The following is a 17,673-nucleotide window of genomic DNA, read 5'->3' as shown; positions in this document are numbered from 1 at the left end:
GCTTTCTATTGGTCAGAATCTCCTATGAATGAAATAATCACTAGAATATTATAGCAAGCTCTGGTTGCCAATACTGGAACAAGTCAGAACAAGAACATACCGACATTAGCCGATTAATAGAAAGCCAGATACACATCACCTACAATTTTATTATACATAACACATACATCACCTAAATAGGAAACTTGCATAAAATTTTTAATTCGAAAAAAATGTTATAAATCACAACAGAACATAATTTAAAACATGTATCAAAGATAAAAAAGTTTTGTTTGTCTTTCGTTTGGCCCCTAAAGACGATTAAAAATTCAAATTATACCAGCCAGCCCAAAACGCGTCGTAGCGTCATCCGGTTATATGTTTACATTCTCCACCAACAAAGTAAACAAAATTGTAAATAATTTTAAATTAGACATTATAAACGTCAGTAGAAAATACAGTTATGTGACCTTATAAGTGTTTTTGTTCGTTTGGACTATTCATAGAAAATTTGTACTTTTACAAAATGGTTTTATTTTCCATAGTAAACCTTCTTTCCTTTCCTTCAATAACTATATCAAACTCCAATCTCAACAAACTGGTATATATTTATTACAATGACATACGATAAATGTCATTAGAATATAAATATTTTTCCTTTATTCCGCGACGACGAGTTGCTAAATACCCAAGTAGGTGGAGGCCAATAAATTAAAGAAGAAGAAGAATATATCTAAATATAAGGCAGTTTACATGTATCCAGTAACTGGCGCCAGTCGCACTGGAACGACAGTGCTGGCATGGTAGTGGCATCATGTAAACGATTTTTTGCTCCAGTCCAGCGCTGTCTGCCAGCGCTGTCTCTATAGTAACGTTTACACGTATCCAGTAACTGGCGCCAGTCTCACTGGAATGCGAGTGCTTGACTAAGACAGCGCTGGATAGGTTCGTTTACACGTATCCAGTAACTGGCGCCAATTTTACTGGCACTCTTATTAAAATTCCTAATACTGCCACTGAAACCACAGGTAAGACAGCGCCAGCGACTGGAACGCTGTGTTTACACGTGTCTACAACCACTGGCACGGGGATAAAGGGGACGCGGACGAAGGCCACTGGCATGAAAAATAGACCAGCTTTCTATTCGAGACAGCGCTGGACTGGAGCAAAAAAGCGTTTACATGATGCCACTACCATGCCAGCACTGTCGTTCCAGTGCGACTGGCGCCAGTTACTGGATACATGTAAACCTGCCTGAATAGAAAGCTGGTCTATTTTTCATGCCAGTGGCCCTCGCCCGCGTCCCCTTTAACCCCGTGCCAGTGGTTGTAGACACGTGTAAACACAGCGTTCCAGTCGCTGGCACTGTCGTACCTGTGGTTTCAGTGGCAGTATTAGGACTTATAATAAGAGTGCCAGTGAGATTGGCGCCAGTTACTGGATACGTCTAAACGAATCTATCCAGCGCTGTCTTAGTCAAGCACTCGCATTCCAGTGAGACTGGCGCCAGTTACTGGATACGTGTAAACGTTACTATAACCATAAACACGTCACGGGCCGTTTGAACTATTTTAAAATACAGAAGACTTTAAATTTGTACTTCTAAGTTATTATGAGTTTTTGAAGCGTGAAATTTTGGAAATCTCATTTTTATACAAAACTGAACATTATTATGTAATAAAAAAAATGTGCAAGTTCCCTATTAATTATGCATAATACGTATACAAGACACAATACATAAACATATAGTATATGAATAGATAATACACAAACACATAATACATAAATATATAAACACACAAAACAATCACAATTTGATAACATTCTGAGGGTACAAACATCATCCTCAGAATTGTCAATTATAATCGGACTATTCTAGAAGTATGGCTATATGCCTCCAAGATCGAGGCCAAGTAAATCAACCGTCAATTTTTTGGAAACCAAGAACCACCAAACAATTATGGACATAAAAACATAACACTATAATATCTTAAAATAATCATTGTTGGAAAACGATTTCTGAAGTGGAAACCAAAACGTCAAATAACAATAATTCACCTAATTCATAAATTATTATTATCTTTATTACAATGAATTATGGCTTAATCCCATATAAACATAATATTTAACTTGACATGGCCAACTCCTTTATATGCCATGCCATGTAGATATAATTATTATCTCAATCTAGTTACAGTTATGTGAAATATCTATCCGAATCATCATATGGGGAAATTAATCCAACATGGACTATTGTAAGCTTTAAAAAGTTCAAAAGATGTTCATCTTGTTTCAAATAGCAAAGCTCATAAATTTCGGTTTGTAAGATAACAGCTAGGTACAGCACTTTCTACCTTACTATCCAAAATACTCCAGCGAAAAATAGAATTTAATTCATACAAAGTTAAAAAAAATTAGTCCGTAACTAAATCATGTAAAAATTTTGTAATTGTGTGAAAGTTCACATAATATGCACAATCACAAATAAAGACAAAATAATATGTTTTATTTTAAATATAGGGTCAACTTTTTACTTTTTTACTTTTATATTGATCTTCTTGTAAGTATTATTCACAAAACGATTTTCTAATATTATACTTCGCGTAAATTAGCACCAAATAACACCCCCAAACAGACTAAATTACATATCTGAAAAGTCCAAATAACCATTTTTTTTCTAACAAACACTTTCTTCCTGTCAATCATGAACTTCGAAGGGAGCATTGATGGGGTTGAAGGAAGGTACGAGACATAAAGAGAGAAAGATACAGAGAGGGTAATATACTCTCGCCAATTTTTATTTTTCGGTCCATCATCTTTCCGCCACTTGGGGTAACAATGTAGGGTTGATAGGTATGGGCCGAGTTCTAGGAAGTTGTTTTTTCTGAAACAAAAAACAATCATTACCATATCTATACATTCTATAATATCTATAAAAAAATGTCAAATAACAGTGGGACACAAAGGTCTTATTTATAAAAACGATTACAACACACACCAGATTAAAGTAAGACGGCTTTCAGAGCTAGACGATATACAATTAGGCCAGGAAATGAAGCATTTTGGCTCGCAATTTTTTCGTCCAGCATGGATTTACTTGAAATTTTCACAGAAGGTAGGGAATAGCCCAAGGATCATTTTCTATATCATGCCGCTCTACGCTAAAATATTGGGGGTGGTTGCCAAGTTGCCACCCGATCTCGGGGGTGGGAATTTTTCATTACATTTTCGCCATGGAAATCGATAGAAAAAGTTATTCTAAGAAAAAAATGTTCTTTACGTTTTCTTCGTAAAACTAATATTTTTCGAGTTTTTCGCGGTTAAAAGTAACAGTTTTTCGGCGAAAAAATCGACTTTTTTAGAGGGTTTTTTGAGAATAACTCAAAAAATATGCATTAAATGAAAAAAACTGTAGATATCAAAATTGTATCCTTTAGAAACACAAACAAAATAATTTTTTTATAATTTTTCTACGAGCAATACAACCAATAAAATACAGCATGTTAAAAGTTAGCCTTTTTCGGCAAATGCATAATTTATAATATTCGAAGCCAAATAACGGTAAAACTTTTCGAGGATTTTTTCGCGGAAATCTTACAGAATATTTTTTAAGTATACGATAGACCTTTCAAAAAAGGAAAAAATTACATTGTTTCTAGCATAAAAATTTAGCGACTTATGTTCGAAATAAGGTCGGTACCTACTTTTTCTACGAAAAAATCAGAGAAAAAACCCCCTAACTACCTCCTAATTAAAACTGATCTTCACGCTTCGGTAATTCTTTTTATACATGTATTATAAATACACCCAAGAAGTTTGACCTATTGAAAAGGCCTAATTTTAGAAAAATTTAAAAATTGATTTTTTGTAATTTCGTATTTTTCACCTTTTTTTCCAAATATCTCCGAAAATACTAGAGATACGAAAAAAATGATAGAGTACTAAATTGTAGCTTTTTTAATAACTAAAATTCTCTGTGCATAGATTTTCTTTATAGAGAATATTTAGCGAGTTTAGCTGTTTAAAACCGCTATTTACGAGTAAACACCCCCTTATTCGAGCCCTTTAAACTCACCCCACTTAAAGGCTAAGGGGTCTTAAGGACTTTAATTTACATAGTTCTATAACTCTTCAAAAAACCATACAAAATCAATTTGAAAAAACTTTTTATCACTAAAAATAAAGGAGCTATGTTTATAAAACGATTTTTTTTTCGAAAAACTCGAATAGCCCGCTTGGGAGTGTAATACAGCATTTTCAATGTATATAATATCACAGAACCGGTTTTTCGGCAGTAATACGTTATAATATGTTCCACTTTCTCCATTCAAATCGAAAGAAAGAAAAGAAGAAACATTGCTCATGTGTGTGCGTGTCTGCGGTATTTTAAAGAAGGTTATTTACATCCCGTGCGCATGAACAAGCCGCCTGCACCCGATAAACTTTTGAAAATGATTTCTTGCCAACGCAAAAAAGGGCCCGGCGTTTCATGTGGCTGCAGGAAATTGGGGTTATACCATAGAACACGAACACGTTGTTCGTTGTTCTCTGGTTATGTTGCAATCACACTTGTTCTGGGTGCTCGGGGGAAGATTGCAACAATAGTCGACCAGTTATAGAAGAGACAAAGATGACATCGATCTCGATGAGATGACTAAAAAACTATTTGTATTTGTATTTATTTGTAAATTCGTATTTTTGTGTAAATAAATGTTATTGTATGTAATTATATTTTTTTCTGTATAGATCCATTAAATTACTTATAAAAACTGAAATGTTATTAAGGGTGGTTCCTAAGGGTTGAAATATTATAATATTATATCCTACTATATAAGCATAAAACAATCATTATTTAACCAATCAAAATCAAATTTTACCATATTATCTAAGGTTTACAATGTTTTTATATATTTTTTGATAATAAGGAGTAGTTTACACCTCTAAAAATAATCAATGCCCTTAAGCATGATATAGGATATGAAGTACAGGGTGAGATGATCATAATCCCAAATTTTTATGCAAATCGATGCAAACCGAAATCATTATTTTAGGATAAATACATTTTTTATGTAGCTCCAACAAGGGTGGTTTTAAGGGTTGAAATATTATGATATTATATCCTAAAGCATAAAACAATCATTATTTAACTAATAAAAACCTCATGTTGACCATATTGAAGTTTAAAATGTTATTTTATAATTTTTTACAATTAGGGGTAGTTTTCACCCTTAAAAAGCCAAAAGCGTACAACGGCACTATATAGAAGATGAACTAGATGGTGAAATGAGCCTAATTCCAAATTTCTGTACAAATCTATGCTGGACGAAAACATTGCGACGTTTTTACATTTTTTCTGCTTCATTTTCTGGCGTAAATTCGACAATATTTTCTCATTAACACATTTGCTGCCGATCGAAGAGGATGGACCTCGGCTACGAATTTTGTTGAACGGCACCTGGCTCAAGTAACCATATCACTCGCTGGCGCGTGAACGCCACCTGACTGAAGTAACCACATCACGCGCTGGCGCGTGATCGGCAGCGAATGGGTTAATAGAGGGAAATAAATATGGTCAATAAAAACCATTGTGGTATTTAAGGATCTTAATAATCCTTATGAGAATATCTCAGAAAGTGTCATAGACGAATGTGCCGGCTATGTTACTGGCTTAACAAGCTGGATAACCCGGATTCAGTTCCCGGCACTGACAACATTTTCAATTTCCAATTTAACTGAGCCGCTACCGTGCTTTGGAGGTCACTAAGTGGTCGATGGCATGTTAGAGGTGCTTGCGCGACCTGAAAATGTTAACACTAAACCTTAGCCAGAAGGTTATAGTCCATCCGCTATAACTTTTCCCATGCGGTACGATTCATTTTCAATCAAATTAAGTCAAAACAGAAAGTGAAACGTACGCCGATGTGTGTAGTATATAGTCTACAGTATACAAAATGTATATACACATCGACGTTCGTTTCAATTTATGTTTTGACTTAATTTGATTGAAAATCAATCGTACTGCATGGGAAAAGTTATAGCGGACGGACTATACACGAACTTACTTAGGTAAAGTCCGTCCGCTATAACTTTTCCCATGCGGTACGATTCATTTTCAGTCAAATTAAGTCAAAACATAAATTGAAACGAACGTCGATGTGTATATACATTTTGTATACTGTATACTATATACTACACACATCGGCGTACGTTTCACTTTCTGTTTTGACTTAATTTTATTGAAAATGAATCGTACCGCATGGGAAAAGTTATAGCGGACGGACTATAGGTACTTATGTATGAATCACAATAATTTATTATTACGATAAATAAAGCTGTAAAACCAATGAATAACAAACTAACTTCTTATTTAAAAGTTTGTAACTGAACCACGTCATTTAAGGTAACTAAACGACTATACAAAGGAATCCCCATTCTCTTTAACACATAATTAAAATAAAACACTCTTATATAGTGACGAAGAAAACGCAATGAGATGGAAATTTCCATCGCTTATGCCATTTTACATTTACGTTTAACATTGATTATAATGTCATTTTACCCTGGAATTGACATTAACATTTATGGCCGTTTAGAAGAAACTACTAGTGCTATTCACAATCATGAATTAGTAACAATCCTAGGAGATTGGAAAATTCCAAAATAAAGTCCTGGCCAAAATAGGGTCCTCCAACGAAAATTTAAAGGGGTACTGCGTGGGTGACCGTCTTGTGGAGTTCTATGTTTTATCAGCACCACCGACGAGGATTGTGCACATGGCGTAGCCCAAAATGGATGAAAAGAAATCAAACAGATTATAATATCCTAATGAGATCAAGATGGAAATCGGTCATCCTGCAAAACATATCCGGGTGCAGATTGTGGGGTATTCCTAATATTAAACCGAGTATCCTAGTATTAAACGTCCGACGTCTTTTTAAAGTCCTTAAAAGGAGAGTCATAAGAAGAATCATGCCTCGAAACTTCTCAAAAACCAATGAATTTCAACAAGACTTTTCTTCGAAACAAATAGATAGTGACCTTGAAAATATTTGGATATGTCTCAAAGACAACATAATCGAGACTGCAGGACTATTTATACGACATCCGTCTCTTCAAACCGTAAGCCATGGATAATTTATAACACTTGTACTGTGATATAACTCAAAAAAGAACATAAAACTAGATTTGGAATGAACGGTATCTAAAAAAAAATAAGAAGGCAATGTCGCAAAGACAAAGCGAATTACATATCCGACATATGCTGAAAATGGAAGATCGTGGTTGTCGGAATAAAGCGAGAGATTAATTTCGAAAGGTCAAACTCCTTATCAGCGAGTTTAAACGTCGAACGTGGTCTGTGATGAATGAGGAAGTCAATCGAGACTCCAGCAGAAAATGTATGTCTTGTACTCTGAAGCAAAAGATGGAATAACTACCAGATGTGCAGACTACCGTACATTGTCAATAATAATACATGCCAATAAAATGCATATCATATCAAAAACAAAATTAAAACTTAACTACAGTATCAAATACCGCAGTAACAAGCGGAGTTTGTAAAGGGAAAAAGTTGTGTACGTTGTCTACGCTGGATAAATCCTTGTCTATTTTAATAGAGAGGGGTACGTTGATACACCTGCTGGCACTTACTAAATATCTGTATCAGTTCATTGGTAATAGTACAACAAGATCAGAACTAAAACAAATCCTGCACATTTACAATTTTGATGGTGGTGTGTATGTAGTTGTGTTGTACTTCAAAAATTAAGTTTCTCAGAAGAATGGAGAAAAGTGCTAACTACACTTTGTTTCACGTTAAGAACGGAACATTGCGCTTATGGAGATCCGTATTGCCAAACCTATCTCGCTTGAGTCTCGACTGCCGACATACGATTCATTCTAATGAGTACGGCATGGCATCAGCGCGCTTCTATCGTCCACAAGAAATACATGGGGCTATCTCAGCAATGTTCTATTTTTAATGTGAAACGCTGTTTAGAAAGAACTACAGGGTGTTTCAAAAAGGTATGCCATAAATTAAATCGCGCATTCCGGGGACAAAAATAATTTGATTGAATCCAACGTACCTTAGTACGAAAGTGTACACAAAAAAGTTACAGCCCTTTGAAGTTACAAAATGAAAATCGATTTTTTTTTCATATATCGAAATCTCTTAAAAGATTTTTCATTGAAAATGGACATGTGGCATTCTTATGGCAGCAACATCTTAAAAAAAATTAAAGTGAAATTTGTGCACCCCATAAAAATTTTATGGGGGTTTTGCTCCCATAAACCCCCCCAAACTTTTGTGTACGTTCCAATTAAATTATTATTGTGGCACCATTAGTTAAACACAATGTTTTTAAAACTTTTTTGCCTCTTAGTACTTTTTCGATAAGCCAGTGTTTATCGAGATACATATTTTGAATATTTGTCGAATCCACCACATATTTTTATACGATTAAGGCCATCGGTACATAATTCGCAAATATTTTACGGATATCCCTACTTTTTCTTTCTTTACATGGCAAATTACGTCACAAAAATTCACACTGGTATGGATATGTAAACATTACTAGAATGTCATTCTACTTGAAAATGTCATCATTAATTTAAAGAGATGGGTTTTGAATGTTCTTGGATAACTGTTATTTTTATAATTGCAAAATATAATATAGTTTATAGTTTATAATATAGTTATATAGTTAATAAATGTAATAATTTTTTCACTGACTATGTATTCAGTGATTGTAATAATTTATATGTACAACAAGAACTAATCGAGAAAAGAGGAAAAGTGTTAAAGTGATTTTTTAATAATATATTGTTACTATGGAACACTTACAATTTTGAACATCTTTAACAACAAAATACTTGGATCACAGAATATATTATCCTGATGTATTCTCTGCTTGGATCTTCCACAAATTATACACAATAAATAACTTTTTATTAAGTTCACGTCTTAAATCAATTATTTATCAAATATACTATACAGTGAGCACGTAAAGGTTGGAATAAATTCATTTTCTCGAGAATGGATGATTTTGGAAAAAAATCCCGAAACGGGCCAATTTGTATTTTTAAATTACGACTTTTTGGCATATATGTCATACTAGTGACGTCACTCATCTGGGCGTGATGACGTCATCGATGATTTTTTAAATGGGAATAGGGGTCGTGTGATAGCTCATTTGAAAAGTAATTTAATTCTCCATTCAGTAATATAAACATCTGCATAATTATTTATACAGGGTGTCCAAAATTTTTTTTTAAATTAAATTTATTGACATAAAAAGAAGAATGCATGTAATTTATTTAGTCCAAAATACAATTTACTGCTCTCAAAAACAGAAAAAATGTTTATTTGAAAAATAATCATTGCTTTTCGCTTAAATTAAATGTTCAAACTGTCAAGAGGAAGTTGGGTGGCGGCTTTAATATTGAATTTAAGCAAAAAGCAATATTTATTTGTCAAATAAACATTACTTCCTGTTTTATGATAGCAGTAAAATGTATTTTGAGTTAAATAAATTACACACATTCTTTTTTTGTCAATAAATTTAATTAAGACAAATTTTTTTGGACACCCTGTATAAATAATTATGTTATTGTTTATATTACTGAATAGAGAATTGAATTACCTTTCAAATGAGCTATCACACGGTCCCTATTCTCATTTAAATAAATTGTAGATGACGTCATCACGCCCAGGTGGGTGACGTCACTAGTATGATACATATGTCAAAAAGACGCAATTTAAAACTAAAAATTGATCTTTTTCGGGATTTTTTTCCAAAATCGTCCACTCTCGAGAAAATGAATTTATTCCAACCTTTACGTGCTCACTGTATATCAATATTATTTAATCAACAACTCAAAATATTCCCGATGCCATGTCAAATATTTAAAATTGTCACTGATTGTCACTGTCTGACTGACAGTATCCTGACAATATTCTACTCGACTGAGTGCGTTGTATGACAAAGATAGATTTGGAAATATTACCACGGACATTGTGTTCATTTTTTCGAATCCTGAAAAAAACCAATAAATATTTTTGAAAAATTTAAACGCAGAATGAAAGACTATATTATTACCGAGGGCCGAAAGTCCCTTAGAATAAATAAAAAGTTTATTTTGAATGAGATATTTTAAATTAAATATCACACTAAATTTTCTCTTAGTTTTTCACCCCTGTAACTTATTAAAATAAACATTATATAAGTTCTTAGGGACTTTCGGCCCTCGCCAATAACGTAATCTTTCATTCTGCGTTTGAGTTCTGAGGATTCGAAAAAAATTAATCCCCATTTGAATAGCATTGCAGCCGAAAATACGTACCCATTCTCTTAAGTACCTATGATATACCTGTTAATAATCTGAAAATTTATTTATAATTTACATTTTTAGGTATATTTTGAAGAAGCCACATCTCGATAAAAGGTGAATTATCAAAAAAAAAAAGACTAAGAGGCAAAAAAGTTTTAAAAACACTGTGTTTACCTAATGGTACCACAATAATAGTTTAGTTGGAACGTACACGAACATTTGGGGGTTTAAAGGAACAAAACCCCCATAGAATTTTTATGTAAACATATTAAAAAAGAAGCCGCACCTCGATAAAAATTGGCTTATCGAAAAAATACTAAGAGGCAAAAAAGTTTTAAAAACGTTGTGTTTAACTAATGGTACCACAATAATGAATTAATTGGAACGTACACAAAAGTTTGGGGGGTTTTAAGGGAGCAGAACCCCCATAAAATTTTTATGGTGTGCACAAATTTCACTTTAATTTTTTTTAAGATGTTGCTGCCATAAGAATGCCACATGTCCATTTTTAATGAAAAATCTCTAAGAGATTTCGATATATGAAAAAAAATCGATTTTCATTTTGTAACTTCAAAGAGCTGTAACTTTTTTTGTGTACACTTTTGTACTGAGGTATTCAATTAATTTATTTTTGTCCCCGGAATGCGTGATTTAATTTATGACATACCTTTTTGAAACACCCTGTATGTACGAAGAATCATCACATCACAAGTATGCTCGAAAATTACCGAACAGTTATTTAGGGTCTACATCAGAAATATCTCATATGGTATGAGTTATTAGATGGTATGGTATGAGATATACTTAAACGAATACTAAAATAGAAACCAACAACAAGAAGAAAAAAATCTAAGAGAAAACTGGTAACAAAAGATATTCAAGGCTACGAAGGAAAGGTATCTAAGGGAGGGTACATAGATCCACACCTACACATATTTCAACGATATATCAAACCAATGTAAAAACGTTTTCAAATATTGAAAAGTTTTCTTGTTCTTACATAAAAATTACTGGATCAAGGAAAAATTCCCAATATACCTACTCCACAAGTAAGGTAGTTTTATTACGAGATATAATTTATACCTAGGATAGCAATGAGGGGGTAATTATTTTGTTCAGATATTTTGTGTGCATCCCCGAATATAACGTTAAAAAATAGCAAAAACTACGTTTTTCTCTTTTTTGCGATTTTTCTAGAAAACTTTTAACTAGAACATTTTGTCTGTAAATCGCGAAAAAATAAAAAATAAAATTTAATCAGTAGTTGTGAAAGAAAAAAAATAAACGTTAACATAGGAACCAAATGTTGTTCTGAAAGTATTTCCTTGTGGCATTTTTATAATCAACTATTTTCAATGGGAAATAAGCCACAATTTTACAAAAAAAAAATGATTTTATTAACGTTTCGAAGCCCAAATCGGGTTTCGTTGTCAAAATACAAAATACTACTAAAATAAACAAAAATGTTGTTGCTAAGTAAAAAAAATTCTTCTAATAATTTATTTAATCTGACTGATTTATATTGGAAAATTTAGACGTATATTATACATTTTAAAGTAGAAGACTTTCAAATGATATCGCCAATATTTATGAGTTGCGTTCCTGGGACGACTTTACTAAAAGATAGTTCATTCGATTACATGAAATCAATCCGAACTCAAGAATATCCGTCACAAAAAAATCATAGCATGTGATCTGTCTTTAAAAAGACAACCAAATGCAACGATGATAGTAAAATTCTCGCTTTAGAGATTGCATAGTAAATCACGAGGGAAAACCAGGAAAAAACCTCGTGATACTATCCCGACATCGTAAGTATTTGGTCTTACATTTAATTTACTTTCAAAAAACTAATACCAAATTCTGGCTTTATTATGTTTAAATTATAAATAATATTAATAATACATAGATATACAATAAGCAATACTAAAATATAAAATTTGTACCAACTCGATATGTTATTGACTTACTAATCGTGGTATTTTCTTTCTATTGACTTCCTCTTTCACTATGGGTAACCACATCCTACTGCATTCTACCGAGGAATTTGTTATTAAATTACGTTTATAAATAAGTATTTTATTTATTTTATTTATTTATTTATTTATCGTATGGTAATTACAACACATTTAGAACAAAATTTCAAACACTAGTAATATAGGTATATGACAAACTTTAAATAGTTACAAACAAACATCAAGTGTATTAATATAATCAATTGACTCTGAAGTTGCAAACAGGAAGTCTTCAGGACTACCATTGTAGGATCTTGAGGGACAATAATGTGGTCAATGGTTTGGTTCTCCCCACAGTCACACTGAGGAGACTGGTTCTTTCCCCATTTATGTAGCATATATGCACATCTGCCATGTCTGGTTCGGATCCTATTTAGAGTGGACCATGTTTTACGTGGAAGATCAAAACCTGGTGGCTTGTGGATAATGCAGGGCATGTTATTTTGCCATGCGTTCCATTCTTGTGACCATGCATTCGTGATGTTGAACTCCTCATGTATCATTCTTGCTGTTTTTATTGGTGGTTTTCTAGAGCGGAGACGGGTATTTCGTGCATCCTCGGTATCTTGGTGGATCGGCAGATTTATATTGTTCATGATCTTTTTGTATTCACGTGTAAGTGCGTCAACTCGTCGTAAATGTGGAGCTGGAATGTGACTTAATACTGGAAGCCATTGGGTGGGAGTTGATTTAATTGTACCAGCTATCATCCTCATAGTGCTGTGCAGCTGAGTGTCGACCTTTTTTACGTGTGGGCTGTGTAGCCAAACTGGAGCACAATATTCAGCGGTCGAGAAAACAAGGGCTAAGGCAGTAGAGCGGAGAGTGGAAGCCGATGCTCCCCAGGTGGTACCGCAGAGCTTCTGTATGATGTTATTTCTTGTACTCAACTTTTGGTCAGTAAGTGTTGTATTTTCAAACCGTATGTTGAGTTCCTTTCCAGCAAGTTTATTGTTCAGGTGAAAGCAACTAACTTCTGTTTTGGATGCATTTGGTTGAAGTCGCCACTTGCGAAAATATTTGCCCAATATATACAAGTCTGCGTCAGAACTTCTTCAGACGTTTCTAGTGTTCTGCATCGTGTAGTGAGGGCCCAGTCATCGGCGTATCCGAACTTTCTTGATTGTGTTTCCGGCATATCTGCTAAGTATAAGCTAAATAGTAGTGGAGAGAGCACTGACCCCTTTGGTAGGCCATTCTTAAGTTTCTTTGGTGGGCTGATATCTGTGCCCATCACTACTTGAAACATTCGGTCGTTGAGCATGCTATCTATTAGGCGTGCTATTGGTTTACAGGGGATTGCACGGAAAATTTTGTATGTAAGGCCCTCTCTCCATACTGTATAGTAAGCTGCCAAGAGATCAATAAATGCCGCTGAAGTTTTAAGTCTTCTTTGGAAACCAGCTTCGATGTAGGTGGTGAGTGACATTACCTGGTCCGCGCAGCTTCGTTCTGGTCGAAAACCTGCTTGTTCGACTGGGATCACCTGGAATGGTTCTGTGCTGATTCTATTATATATAAGCCTCTCTAATAGTCTGTAGATGGCAGAGAGAAGCGCAATTGGTCTGTAGTTTTTTAGGTTGTCGACGGGTTTGCCTGGCTTTAGTATGGCTATTATCTTAGTGCGCTTTAGTTCTTGTGGAATATTTCCAGTTTCCATGATGTCTGTGAAAAATCGAGCTAGCCAAACTTTTGTATACTTGCCAAAATTTATTAGGAATTCAGGGTGAATATTATCAAACCTGGTGCTTTTGCTGGCTTAACGTCTTTAAGAGCCTCTGATATGTCTTCGCTGGTGAAGGGGAGGGAATGCTCCGTTTCTGTGGCTACATGTTTTAAAGTTTTAAGTTCTCTCTTTACGTACATGGTGTGTGCTTTATCCTTTGGTGCCCTGGATGTTTTTACTATATGTGATGCTACGGCTGCCTCTTGTCGTTTCGTACGGACACCACTCCCTAATTTTCTTAATAATGACCATGCCTGTCTGCTTGATTTCTGGAAGTTTAGACTTTATACTGTTTCGGAACACTTTTGGCTTCTAGCAGCGTCTAGGCTGTAAAGTAGTTCATCCGCTATTTCTTGGTCGCTAGTTTCAATAAATCTCTGATATAATTCCTCGCTATTTTCTGACCAGCCAGGGATATATTCTTTGCGATAGCCTCTTGGTATGTGTTTTTTGGCTACGCTTAGCACGGCACCAATAAATCTGTGGTAGTTTTTGATATTAGGTGTAATCCACCCTAGGCATTTATCCAGATCCGCAGAGAAGTCAATCCAGTTGGCCTTTTTAAAATTCCATCTTGGACGTGGGATAGAACTAATTAAAGGGATTTGCGTCCCTACTTCTATTATTACTGGTCGATGTTGGCTGTGTGGAAAATTAGTTAGAACTCTTCGTGAAGCCCCTAGTGGTAAGTCTTTGTTGTCGGTCGAAACGAAGCATAGGTCGGGGTTGTATTCCCGCTTCCATGCCGCGGATCTGAAGGTTGGTCGATCTTTGGCATCAAACAAAAGGTACAGGCGTTCGTCTTCTGCCCATTTTATTAAAGCATTCCCATTCGCATCACTATTGTTGTACTTCCACTGCTCATGATGGCTATTTTAATCTCCAACGTATACAGAAGGGTGAGGGTGTACTTCAATTGCTTGGGCTGGCCAAGACGTAGCAGGTGGCTTGTAAATGTTGGACACGGTAATGCTTGCGATTTTTGTAAATGCTTTTGCGATTTTATAAATAAGGAATTGTCAAGATTGGATCGAATGGAACAGAACAACTTAGAACGGGAACCTACAACATTCACAAGAAATAATACGAGGAAAATATCAATACCATATATAAAAGGACTATCCGAGAAACTTAAAACAATAGGAAATAAATTCAACATTTCGACAACATTCAAAACAACAAACACATTGAGATCTATTCTATCTAAAACTAAACCTAACAATGAACAAGAAAGAACAAAGAATTGCATTTATAAAATACCTTGTGAATGCGAACAATTTTATTTAGGTGAAACATCAAGACCATTAAACGTTAGAATAAGTGAACATCAGTCTTATATTAAAAATAGAGAATTTGATAGATCTCAAATATGTCAACGCGCATGGGATAATGAACATAGAGTTCAGTGGAGAGATTCAAGTATAGTCCTGAAAGAATCAGATAATAAAAAGAGAAAAATCAAAGAAGCGGCTCTAATTAAGCTAAATGAAACCAATTGTGTCGCAAATTCCTCGGTAGGATGCAGTAGGATGTGGTTACCCATACTGAAAGTGGAAGTCAATAGAAAGAAAATACCACGATTAGTAAGTCAATAACATATCGAGTTAGTACAAATTTTATATTTTAGTATTACTTATTGTATATCTATGTATTATTAATACATAGTTTAAAAATAATAAAGTCAGAATTTGGTATTAGTATTTTGCAAGTAAATTAAATGTGAGACCAAATACTTACGATGTCGGGATAGTATCACGAGGTTTTTTCCTGGTTTTCCCTCGTGATTTACTATGGAATCTCTAACGCGAGAATTTTACTGTCATCGTTGCATTTGGTTGTCTTTTTAAAGACAGATCACATGCTATGATTTTTTTGTGACGGATATTCTTGAGTTGGGATTAATTTCATGTAATCGAATGAACTATCTTTTAGTAAAGTCGTCCCAGGAACGCAACTCATAAATATTGGCGATATCATTTTAAAGTCTTCTACTTTAAAATGTATAATATACGTCTAAATTGCCAATATAAATGAGTCAGATTAAATAAATTATTAGAAGAATTTTTTTTACTTAGCAACAACATTTTTGTTTATTTTAGTAGTATTTTGTATTTTGACAACGAAACCCGATTTGGGCTCGAAACATTAATAAAATGATTTTTTTGGTAAAATTGTGGCTTATTTCCCATTGAAAATAGTTGATTAGGAACCAAATGTTTCAAAAATAATTAAAACAAATAAAAACCAAACCGAACCAAAAATCCAGCTAAGTTGTTTTATGCAAATATGCAATATAGCTGGTTGATACCAATTTTTGATCGTTCTTCAAATAATTGTTGCTACTGGACATACGTACCAAGTACATAAATATACGACTTTACCATACATACCTTCCGTCTAAATGGAAAACAGCCTTCATTTTCTGAAACAGTCGTCGGTTGGAGTACTAGATCAGGCGTTCTTGTACTATTTGGTCCGAAGACATTTAACTGACGGAAACAGTCGGTTTCGATCATCTCAGTCTGCCACGGTATCGAAACACAACCCGTACTAAATTTATTATAAAAACTAGCGTCACTTTCGTCTATATTTACACCTTTCACTGTTGAAAATTGTTCAATATCTAACACGTCCTTCGCGTACACTGCATGGGGCTGCAAAATAAAAATGTTGTTAATGATATAGCCATAATACACTGCGTCAAGAAATTAAGCACCATTGGCACAAACAAAAAAAAAGCGATTCATTGGTGTTTTAAAGGGCCTAGCCGGTTAAGATGATGAAAACTGCCTCCAACTCGATTCGAATTCCATATAGGTCACCGTTTAGCATATATAGTGAAACTCACTTTCTGAAATTCTTAGCCCCCTAGGTGGTCATGTGACCCACCTAGAGCCTAATTAGGGTTTTTATGTTTTTATTTTTTATCTCAGCCGCATAGAGAACTAGCGAAAAACTTTAAATAAAACAGTTGTAAGGTTTAAAAAGTTCTATCCGAAAATTTTTTTTTTAATTTTTGGCGGGAAATTAAAATTTTAGAACGATTTTAAAATTTTAAATGAGTATAAAAAATAACTAAGACATTCGTTTTCACGAAAAAAATATATAACGTGTATTTTTGCATAATGTTTTTCACCATGAATTTTTTCAAATTTTTAAAATTGGTGAAACGCACCTTTAAAAATAAAAAACCGCATTTTTTCGGTTTTTTCTTTCGTTTTTGATACAATTTTATACATATTTTTCAAAAAAGGTAACACCGTCACTAGAATAGGTAAAAAACTGAAAAATAATTGGAATTTGCTTTATAAAAATTTTTTGTAATGCCATCCATTTTCAAGATACAGGGCGTTGGAGAAAAGAGAATTTTAAACATTTTTTACGATTTTGCCGAAACTACTGACAACATTGTAATAAAATTTGGCGAGTTTTAAGAGGTAGTTGTTGTGCATTTTTGACATACAATTAAAAATGTAAAATTAAATGTGTAAAATTTTGTTTTCTTGAACGCCCTGTATCTTGAAAATGGATGGCGTTACATAAAATTTTTATTAAGCAAGCCCCAATTATTTTTCAGTTTTTTACCTATTATAGTGACGGTGTTACCTTTTTTGAAAAACA

At 33.9% G+C, this 17,673-nt stretch overlaps 1 protein-coding gene across 2 annotated transcripts in view; it reads right to left on the bottom strand.

The window, feature by feature from the left end:
* Positions 1 to 2,409: 2,409 nt before the first annotated feature.
* LOC114330073 (G protein-coupled receptor kinase 2) overlaps positions 2,410 to 17,673 on the bottom strand; it is a 778,149-nt gene continuing 762,885 nt past the window's right edge. For both annotated transcript variants that reach the window (XM_050642802.1, XM_050642803.1), the window contains 2 exons: positions 16,443 to 16,706; positions 2,410 to 2,863 (listed from right to left, as the gene is read on the bottom strand). In XM_050642802.1, the coding sequence (XP_050498759.1) occupies positions 2,792 to 2,863; positions 16,443 to 16,706 (336 nt within the window). In that variant the 3' untranslated portion in view covers positions 2,410 to 2,791. The remainder of the gene's footprint in view (positions 2,864 to 16,442; positions 16,707 to 17,673) is intronic.

This window comes from Diabrotica virgifera, chromosome 2 (assembly GCF_917563875.1).
Source record: "Diabrotica virgifera virgifera chromosome 2, PGI_DIABVI_V3a".
Classification (NCBI taxonomy): Eukaryota; Metazoa; Arthropoda; class Insecta; order Coleoptera; family Chrysomelidae; genus Diabrotica; species Diabrotica virgifera.
Note: the sequence above shows the minus strand (reverse complement) of the source record. Positions and strands in the feature narration are given on the sequence as shown.